General features: G+C 37.3%; 1 protein-coding gene across 1 annotated transcript; it reads left to right on the top strand.

Annotated features, from left to right (window-relative positions):
• Positions 1-1,511: 1,511 nt before the first annotated feature.
• LOC140230970 (probable ribosome biogenesis protein RLP24) lies at positions 1,512-9,570 on the top strand. Its single transcript, XM_072311114.1, has 5 exons — positions 1,512-1,649; positions 2,372-2,485; positions 3,274-3,410; positions 4,929-5,014; positions 5,814-9,570. The coding sequence occupies exons 1-5, from the start codon at positions 1,569-1,571 to the stop codon at positions 5,891-5,893; spliced, it is 498 nt and encodes a 165-aa protein (XP_072167215.1). The 5' UTR covers positions 1,512-1,568; the 3' UTR covers positions 5,894-9,570.
• Positions 9,571-11,531: the final 1,961 nt, after the last annotated feature.

The raw sequence follows: 11,531 nt of genomic DNA, 5'->3' as shown, positions 1-11,531 counted from the left end.
TTTGAATAGAAATGTCAAAAAAAGACTTCCTTCTGTGTGAGAGAACATCTCAGCATCGCTTCCCCCTTGACTGCACTCTGGTCTAAACGATCATTTTGTCATTCGGCAGTCATTGACTGTGACGTCCAACTATGTTGCCTCGATCTTTCCCAATCAAGGTACAAAAAAGAAGAAGAAATAATAACATAATTTTCAGATCTTCTCCGTGTACATACATTGCAGTGACTTTATAACACATCATCTTATTGGACGAATGTGAGGACTTAATGATATTTGCCAACACTCTTGAACCTCTGTATAATTATGTAAACGATAATAATAATCTCTCAATAGGCGCGGCAAGGATGTCACAGTTCGAAGGGAACATGCCATGAACATCTATCGTCAGTTGGGAAAACTTCTTAATAATATTTCATTTTACACGAAAAATATACCTGCGCTCGACTTGTTGCAAACATTATTTCATTTAATTAGTGTAACATTATTTCCCCTGCCTTCTGACGGAGATAAGTCATGAGATCCTTAGAAAGATGAAAATATCTGGAATTCTCTTTTAGATTTTCTTTGTCATTCCCCTTCCGTAGTACATCCTATATCTAGCCCTCTCATCCTGGACAAAATGCTTTTAACCATAACGGTAAAAATCCATAACTAACTCTGAACTGATCATCTGATTTTCCTAAAACTTAATCGATGTGTTCTGCTACTATTTTTGCTTTCACTGAGCCGACATATTTTATTTGGGAAATTTCCTTTGAAGTGTAGACCTGTACGTGCTTACTTTCTTGTCTTTTTATCTCCTGTAAACAATTTGGTTTATCATGTATCTTTTTAAGATTTGAATAAATAATGTACATACACACACACGCATAATCATGAATGCAATCGTTATAGATATAGATACAGTATTACTAGTAGTAGCTAAACAGATAGATAGATATAGATATAGATTATTATAGATAGATAGATAGATAGGTAGGTAGGTAAGTGATTAGATAGATAATGTAGATGGACAGATCCAAGATAGATAGATAGATAGATAGATAGATAGATAGATAGATAGATAGATAGATAAATAGATAGATAAATAGGTAGGTATATAACCTGGATAGGCAGGCAGATAGCTATGGATAGATAGATAGATAGATAGATAGATAGATAGATAGATAAATAGATAGATGCCTAATAGGTAGGTAGGTAACCTGGATAGACAGGTAGATAGCTAGATAGATAGATAGATAGATAGATAGATATATAGATAGATAGATAGATAGATAGATGGATAGATAGATAGATAGATAGATAGATAGATAGATAGATAGATAGATAGATAGATAGATAGATGGATGGATAGATAGAAAGATACATGACATTGTAGATACATTGGAGATAGATTCTCTCAGCAATAGCGCCCTCTGCCGTCTCAATATTGCAAGTATTGCGACAGGCAACAACGTGGATTGCATATGGATCGTCGATCGTATCGGCACCCCAGCGCATGCTGTTGTAGAACACGCATGTTGTGTACGGCAAGATCCTGTACATGAGAAGCATAAGCACAGAGGAACATGAGGGTCGAGAAGTGTTACTTTTGCTCAAGCCCCATCTACCCAGGGCATGGGATTCAGTTCGTCCGCAACGATAGTAAAGTGAGTGTGTTCAAATTATTTTTTGTTAGGAGTGTATAAACTTTAGTTTAATGCTCTCAGCAGGAATGAGTCGCACATTTGCTGTGGCTTGTGGTCGTGGTGAGATGGCGTATGATTCACAACACAAGTCACAATGCATGTTATACCAATGCTGCAGGAATCAGTTCATTGAGAAGGCAAAGCGAATGCACCTTTGACCTAGCCTAAGTACGGGTAAAAGAGAAGGTTCTTTCAGTTAATATAACGCCATTGTTTTAACACAAAAACGCTTCGACAGTCTTGTTTGTCCTCTCAAAGAAGTATAAACGGGCTCAGTTATTTGGATTAGGTCTCTAAGTTAGGCTAGCCTACTTCATTTGATTCGTGGTGGTCTGTGGAGTGAAGATCAAAATTATGATTATAACTGTCGTACATAAACTAGACCTACATTGATAATCCATGCATGTTTACAAACCTACCAGTACCACTTGCCAGTGTTGTTCGGTAGATTAAAAAGACAGGACATTGACAATTTTCAAGACTTCGAGTAATGCTGGTACTTGAATGACAGTAGGATTTGGCAGTCAGTCATCAATGCTGTTGCATTGGTTGCGATAATCTTGTTCTTGATATAGAAAAACAATCTAGGCCTAGTGTAGTGATAACTGCAGATCTTTTGATGTAATTTACCGGAACGATTCTGAGAAATATGATTCATCTTTTTTATGTTTGTCTTACGATAGATTTTCAAGTTCTGCAGAGGAAAATGCCACAAAGCTTTCAAGAAGAAGAAGAACCCACGCAAGGTACGATGGACCAAGGCCTTCAGGAAAGCTGCTGGCAAAGAACTGGCTGTGGTGAGTATCTGTAGCAGTGGCGGATCCAGGGAGGTCCACAACGTGTGCACGCCCCCCCCCCCCATTCTATTTCTTTTTGTTGAAACAAAAGAAATGAGAAAAAAATGGGGAGGGATGCGTGCGCTCCCCTTTAATTTTGTAAACGTGCCCCCCTTTACGGAATTCCTAGATCCGCCCCTGTGTAGTATACATCATGTGCATATTCACTTGATGGAGGAGATTGAGGGTGCTGTATTATGGGCTTAAATCAGCAAACATTCATGACAATCATAAAAATCTGCAAGTTGAAACTGCAGGTTTGCCAGCACCTAGAACTAAAACAGTCAATGATGCATATTAATATTATTGCTTGCATACATACAGTTCATTGTCAAACTGCAGAAGATTTTGTGAAGTTTGAGAGATTTGTCACCCACGTTGAGTGTCAGTGGTCTCTCATTGATGGGAGTTTGGTAATGATTTTATATATTTCTAGCCTTTTGGATTAAGTACTGGTTCTGTGATATTTACATGTTGATGTTTTAGGTAGTGGCATTTCCAGTTCCACTGATTCAGTGCACATTCAATTAACAATGTGAAAAATGCTTATGGAGTTTTGAAAATTATTTAATAAGTATACTGGAACATTTGTCTGTATTTAATTATGTGTGCTTTTAAAAAAAGCTGATATTGGAAGACCATAATTGATTGAGTGAGATTTTCTGAAAAAAAAAAAAAAAAAAATCAGTTCAAAATTTTGCTATGACAGATTCTCATAGCCAAAGAACTGGTGTTGATTACTGTTGCAGGACAATTCATTTGAGTTTGAGAAGAGGCGGAATGTTCCAGTGAAGTATGACCGAGAGCTATGGCAGAAGACAATGAAGGCAATGGCCAGAGTGGAAGAGATCAAGCAGAGGAGAGCAGGCCAGCACATTATCAACAGGTAATTAGACCATAGTTATGTTCATACTCAGCATGATTTTCTTGATGGTATCTCATACCAGGCTGCCTTGCTTTGAGGTAATTGAGTCCAGAAAGTGTTTGACTGGGATATTGGCTCATATGGACCTCATGTAGGAAACTCCTCAGCAGCTGTGATTTGTCACTTGTCAAGTTCTTTAAGGCCACAAGAATGTTTTTGGTTAGAGCTGAATGGCTAGGAATGCCCATATTGACAATGAGAAATAGCCGTGTATGTGAATGTAATTATCATACAGTGCACTCCCGTTATAACGAAATGCTCGGGACCGGCAGTTTCCTTTCGTTATAACGAAATTTCGTTATAACCGAACAAATACAATATATAACGAAAACAAGGAACCACGTATATTATGTTTGCTGAATACTCATCATACACTGCAAAGCTATGTGAAATGTGATGGGATAACTGTATTACAATAATAAACGCAAGTTCCCCTCAGAAACTGTGTGTGACACAAGGAGCGACACAAGGAGCGAACACACAGTGGTGTGAAGCGTTCACCCATGCAGAGACACTATAAATGCTTGTTCCGCTACGTATTTTCGAAAGCAATTCGCATTTCGTTATAATGGAGCACATTTCTTTTGTTTTTCTTTGTCTGTGGTGCTCGAAAAAGACTTCGTTATAACGGAAATTTCGCTATAACCGTGTTCGTTATAAGCGAATTTTGTACCATAGACTTTAATGGTGATAATTTTGGGACCAGAAGATTTACTTCGTTATAACGAAATTTCGTTATAACCGTGTTCGTTGTAACGGGAGTGCACTGTATCAGTGAATTCATGGTCAAGCCAAATTCTTGTCATTACAGAATGACTTCTGCTAAACACAGAGCTCTTTCACTTTTATGTTTGATAAGTGTACCAGTACACAGCAGTACTGTCAATGTGTATTTACACTTTGCATTCCACAGGGGTCATTGTATGCTTTGCATATCACTTCATGATGTTTTCATTAATGAGTATTTGTTACTACTGGCAGTGCCATTGGTGGTGGTATTGATGATAAACCATGTGAACAGAGTCGTCGTTATAGGAGTCCAATCCTGCGCACGAATGACTTGACATGGTACTGTGACAATATAGGATTAATGGGGGTTTTCACAAAGTTGTGGCAGATCATTATATTTGGTTTTAGATTTTAGCAGATATTACAGATAGGGAAAATTCATACTTGTCTGAAATTATGGAAAGAATCAACATCTGTGATTTGCTTGTTAGTGATTAGACCATTATGGTAGTTTGTGATTTAAAAGGTTCATTCAGTCAACAAATCAAAGATCTCCATGAGATTACCATGGTAAGTTTGCCGGATGGATTAAACATCTGTCGTAAAGTAGCCATTTTATCATCAAGTGTAACATTTCTGAAACAGTGCCATCAGAAATTTATGTCATCTTTCATCATCACTTTGATATAATTCTTGATATTGGATACTTTATCATGTCTTTCATTGATTACCTTGGATTTCTACTCACAGATTAAAGAAGGGCAAGGAGCTGAGGAAGCAGAGAGACATCCAAGAGGTCAAACAGAGTATACACCTCATCAAGTCCCCTGCAGCAGGTAAGAATACACCTGTTTATATTACCAATGTGTGTGCTGACAGTTTGCATGCGGCAATTAAGATCAACCTTTTTCTCTTTGTGAAACTATTGATAAGAAAAGTTTATCTTGCCTTTCACTGAAAATTGATCCACGAGATACTGTAAGAGTAGATATTTTCGCGCGACTAGTTTTTCACGCTCGGACTGGTAAGAAGAGTTGCAAATGTTATTAATTCATTAGTGGAAAAATGAGCAGAGAAAATGGGATTCCATCGGGATTCGAATCCCGATGGAATCCCATTTTCTTTGCTCATTTTTCCACTAATAAATTATATTGTTTTCTGGTCAGTTTCCTGCTGTTTGCGTTTGTTATTAATTCCACAGAATCAAGACATCAACTACTGGAACACATGGCAAGCAAAAATATTTGCGTGCTTTTATTTTTGCGCTAGTTTCTTGTTGAGAGAAATGCATGAAAATTTCCACTTTTACAGTATATTTCACATTCAAAGGTATATACACATATGCATGTAATTTGTGGAAGATCATACTTATTTTCTATGTACATGATATCACCACTATTCTAATGAATATATACATGTTTGTAAAAGCATGTGTCTTTTAGAATGTTTGTAAAAGCATACATGTTGAAAAAATTCGCTTCAACTTTTGAAGTTGTAATTACTGTGGCAATGTGGTTTACCTTGTTTGTGTTTAATATGTCTGCTTTTATCATATACACTTCATGAAAGTGGCTAGTGTCATTGGTTATGACATCTTCATTTATTGTGCTTACTTTCCTATTGTCATGGCAACAGGGCTCAAGAAGAGGCAAGAAGAGCAAGTGCAAGTCATCGAGGAGCAGGATGAAGAGATGGCAGAGGCCGAGGAGAACTGAGCTAAGAACTTGTGATGAGAGAACTTTGATAACTGTTGTCATCATCATCCATCAGTCAAGGGGTGCTCTACCTCCACAAAATTCAAGTTCCCAGCACCCATGGATGGAGCCAAACCTCCTACACACTGGACACCATTGTCATCCAGGTGTTAAAGGGTGCTCTACCTTACCAAAAAATTCAAAATTATCAGCACTCATGGATGGAGCCAAACCTCCCATACACAGGAAACCGTTGTCATCAGTGAGGTTACAAACAATCAAAATGCTACAGCACCCATGTGTGGAGCCCAACCTCCTGTACACTGGAAAGTTAGTGGAAACCTAAGTGTGGATTGCAGCACTGAGAGATCTAGATGAGCAGATTGCTATTTCATCAAAAGTATGTGTGACTGAATGTACAAGTGAAACTATTATTCATGTACCTGATACTCATTGAGGTGTGGAGACTCTCCTGCCCCATGCGGACAGAGTGAACTTTGCCCCAGCCACATGAGAGGATTACCTTGTAGGTGTGCTGGTAGTAGAGCTGTTGTTGACAAATTCATATTTCAGTGGCAGCAGTCACACTGGCTTCTACAAGCTTCCACAATCTCTTTGATCCTGCAGTTTTGTATTGAGTGGAATTTTCATAGCTCAGTTTCATAGATAAAGGCTTACTTTTTAACATGACCACAGCACGTGGGATGCAGTGCTAATGACATGTAAATCATGACCAGTGTTTGCTACATGGCTTCATGTAAGTGGTGAGAAGCATTGAACACAGATTATGCGAATATGGCACTGCAGGATCTGTAATTGGATGGGATTGCCATCTAAAAGATTTAGACCTTTTAGTAGGATTTTTCTGAACATTTCGATTAAGGAATTCATGCATAGAAATTACAGTACCCACACACAAGTGTGCATGACAGGTCTTAGAAAAGTGAATTTTCATAATGCGTGTTGTCTTTCATATGTTCTGAAACATGTACCCCCCCCCCAAAAAAAACAAAAAAACAAAAACAAAAACAAAAAGAAAAAGAAAAGAAAATGATTATAATAATGCCTGGTACAGGGAATAGATTCCCATCAAAAAGTTGAATTGCAGTTTTGGTTAATGGGACATATTCTTTAAACAAAATGGTGTACAATTCCTTGTAATGAAATTTCTACACAAATGACATTTTGTTTCACATTCATATCCAAAATGCATAGCAAAGTGCTATGTAATACGAGAAAAATTATTCCTTCTGGTTTTCATTTCTTTATCTGACTCATCAATATTTGTCCACTGTGCAAACACTGGTACTGTAGTATGTTATTTGTATGAATTTGATTTAAATTTGATGCATGATGCATTGGCCAAACTACTCACGAACTTCTGTGTGTCTGGGATACACAGTCACTTGAGCAAAGACATTCTTGCACTGGGTGTTGATAAAGTACAGGGGACTCCCGTAACAAAGTCCTCAGGACCGGCAGTTTTCTTTCATTATATCAAAATTTTGTTATATTGGAACAAATAAACTGCATAAAGATATCAAGATGATGATTTTGGGCCCCAAATTTTACTTCATTGTATCCCTAATTTTGTTATAACCGTGTTTTTATAACGGAAGTGCAGCGTACATGTAGTGGATACCAACAGTTGGTGCATAGTATCACACATAGTGACATCTGGCTTAGCAAAGACAAGTGTAGGTACGTAGATGATTTTGTCCCAATCTGTGCTGCTGACCCAGTGAATAATTGCAAGATACCAGTCAGTAGAGAGTTCTTTGCAATTAGCCAGTTTGAAGTTTAATTCTGCACATGAGCATGTACTGTATACGCCATATATTTAGCGAGTCTAAATTTTCGCGAATCGGGACTTCCCTGATGATTTCTTGCGTGGTTGAATTCGTTATCGTGGAGTACTGTACTAACGGAGAAATGTATACGTATGCGTCACATAAATATCTGGATCAGAGTCATTATTTCGCGTGTCTTTAATTTCGTGAATTGCACCTGACTCAATGAAATTCGCAAAAATAAAAACTGCGCGAAATATTAGGCGTATACAGTAAATGCCATGGACAGTGACTAAAAGGTTTTTTTACATTGCAGCGAAAGAACTTTTTGTAACATTCTCAAGGTAGCTTGTTAACATAAAAGCAAGATGGATTGCCTAAGAGTGGGTGATAGCTACTGTAAACACATGTGTAAGGTGCACCTTGACTTTGAACATTGGACAACCCTCCCCCCCCCCCCAAAAAAAAAAAAAGAAAAAAAAAAGAAAAAAAAAAACAAAAACCACCAATTACGGACACAAGTACTTCCATTTGTGTAGAAGGCACACCCCAACTGTCTATATATTTTTCAGGACAAAAAAGGTATGCCTTACCCAATACATGATTGTTTACGGTATACAGTGTATTTACAATGATGTTTCAATGGTTTAAAATTCAAGGTTATTAAACCCATTGCCAACTGCGAACTGGTCTGTAGGCTTGATATCAACTCGTAGGTGATGGTTACTGTGGTCTTGTGAAGGGAAATCATCTTTAGTACATTGTACAACCTGTACATTTATTTTCATCCAGTGACTGGAAGTCTGGTTCATGGAGCTTGAAGGTCCCTACCACTGGTACTTAACACCTTTTCTCAAGAGTGTGTCAGATGTGAACAAATGTATACTGTACGAGCTGAAATTTTCGTGTACAGATATTTTCGCGAATTGCTACTTGGAGGACATTTTCGCGTGTTGTTAATTTCGCGGTTGCGAGGGTCTAACTGAACTTGGTTATTCACGCGTTGTTATTTTCGCGGTTTAAAGGCGATTCGCAAAATTCGCGAAAATAAAACAACCGCGAATGTTTCAGCTCGTACAGTATCTTCCCCAATTAATGTTATGCAATGTGAGATTTACACATTTTGCCTCCTAAACCAAACTACATTTGTACATATCAGAATGCATAAACATCTGTTATAAAATAAACATCAAAAACAAGTAATGTCTATGTGGGTACGTTTTGTTGGAAGTCTTTTTTTTTTATTTTTTATTTTTTTTTGGGGGGGGATGATAAAACTAATGAGCATTGTTTTACATGCTGTGTGCTGAGAGAAATGTGTCACATTAACAAACTTTACATGGCTGATATCGGTTTTTACATGAGATAAGTGTTTATTGATGGAAGCGAATGCATGGAAGAGAAAGGATAGGTATGGCGTTGTGTCTTTGGTCCTGAGAATGCATGTAGTCTGATATAAGCTTTGAACTCTGGTCATCTTTTCACCCTTATAGAACAGAGTAAACTTTATACAGCTTGTATGTTGCCAACAGTGGGGTGTCAGGAAAGCAATTGAGAAATGTTAATCTACTGTAAAAGTGGAAAATTTCGCGGTGTTGAAATGTTCACACATTATGCACAATCAGAAACCAGTGCGAAAATAAAAGCATGCAAAAATTTTTGCTTGCTATGTCTTCCAGTAGTTCATGTGTTGACTGGAATTAAAAACATGCGAAAACTCATCTTACGTAAGTCTTTAGACTTATGAATTCCAACATACACCTTATTATTAAAGTACATGTATTTACAGTATGGGTAATCTTCTTTTGCTGAGCCAATTTTTCGACTTGTGTAGTTTCCTATTGGACATAGACGGTATGTCCTTTTTTGCACTCACGAACCTACTTCTCAGGAATCTCCATCCCTCCTTTATTCAATTCCAATGGATTGCCAGTTACAGTATTTGGGTTTGTACTTTCCAAAATTGTGTGACAGGCAACAATCATCAACTTCATGCATTCAGACATATTTTGTATCAGTCTTCAACAAAAACAAATGAGCAAAAATATTAACAAGAGAATGTAAATGCACATACATGTATTAGATTTCCTTTTATTTAAATGTTTATTCGTGGGACAAATTGCCATTGTATATTTGATATTTGCATTGCCATCTTGAGATTCACCTAGGTACAAGAGGACAACTTTTCTCCTCCCACAAAGAAACAGTCATGTGCACTTTGACAGGGTAACTTACAGGTGAAAAAAGCACTGAGCTGTGTTCAAAGGGGGGGGGGGGCAGAAGAGAGTTAGCAATGATATGCATATACATGTACAATAATGATAATTACCCTGGTAATAACTAACAACCACAAATCATGGGAGATACATGTAGATGGCTTTTGGTATGACAACTGCTTTTTCTATAAGTCACTAGTGCATGAAAATTTTAGTGCAATCTGGCCCCGAGTGTTTAAAACACCAAATACAAATGTAGAACTGAAGATATAATTAGAAATGGAACAGTTCCTGCCATTGTCAATATAGATTTGAAATTACACATTGAGTTATCAACGAGGACAAACTACACACACTCATGAAGCAAAGGAAATGACTGGCAACTGTTTTGCAATGGCTATTAAGAACATCTGTCACCCTGTATGATATACATGTATCAATGATATGTGTAAGGTGCATTTGCATTACAGGGCCTCTTCGTATTCACCACATTAAATGTCTTTATACACAGTATATACCAACAAAGAATAATCCCTGTCAATAGTAGCACCATCACAAAATAAACATTTTTAAACACTGTCCATTTCCATTCTGCATATTATTACCCCCCCCCCCCCTACAAAAAAAAAAAAAAAAAAAAAGACAATCAAGTTTTATTGTGACCAGATTATAGAAGTACATTTGCATTAACCCTTTGTGTGCCGGGATAAGAGATCTCAGAAAATGTGTGTCTTTAGCAATTACACGAATGGACTGGAGGACTACAGGAGAGTAGACTCAGATGTGCTACCACTGAGAAAAGACGAGACAAATGAGTGGGATGAAGACAAGATTGGTATAGGGTCAGTGGTGTGTAGGAGCACGGCAACAGGGACACTTTGACTCCTAGGTACATGCATTATCATGAGAAGAAACTGGAGAAGACATTGATTCAGGGAAGAAAGAGGGTGATGAACGCAACAATGACCAGTACAGTACAGTGGTACATGTACCTTGTTATAAAGAGATCAGTCATAACAAAACCCTCTCATAACAAAGAGATTGAAAAAAAAAATCATTTGTGGCACAGCACCGCATGTGAGCACCACCTACACAGACCTGAACTGCACTGTGATACGGCTTTTCAAACAAAGCACTATGTGGGAACAATATACAGTAAATCACAGACATTTACGAAAAAAAAAAAATAAAAAATTATGGCAATAATGAAAAAGGTACTGAAATGTTAAGATATTGATCATAATAGAATTATGAAATAATTAGAAGAAAATAAGAAAAAGAAGAATATATATCTTCTGCAGCAAACAAATCACTTGCATCTAACCGGAAGTTCTACAGTAAGGAAATACACATAATATGGTTTCCACAAATATCCAGTCAAGTTTGTCATGAAGGGTCAAGAACTTCAATGAAACTGATTTTATTGCACATTTAAAAACAAATGACCTTTTCTGTGTTTTGAATGTCCCATCAAGTAAATAAGTAACCAAGTAGAGCTTTCAAACATAAGGCTGTGTTGTCCTTCTAGAACATGTTGTAAAATGTGCATTAGAAGAATGATATCTCTGATAGCTCTGATTACAGTTTGTATCTATCTCAGAAGCAAAGGTTCTTGCATGGCATATTTGCAATTTACTGTGGTAAATTTCAACT

Source organism: Diadema setosum, chromosome 7 (assembly GCF_964275005.1).
Source record: "Diadema setosum chromosome 7, eeDiaSeto1, whole genome shotgun sequence".
Classification (NCBI taxonomy): domain Eukaryota; kingdom Metazoa; phylum Echinodermata; class Echinoidea; order Diadematoida; family Diadematidae; genus Diadema; species Diadema setosum.
Note: the sequence above shows the minus strand (reverse complement) of the source record. Positions and strands in the feature narration are given on the sequence as shown.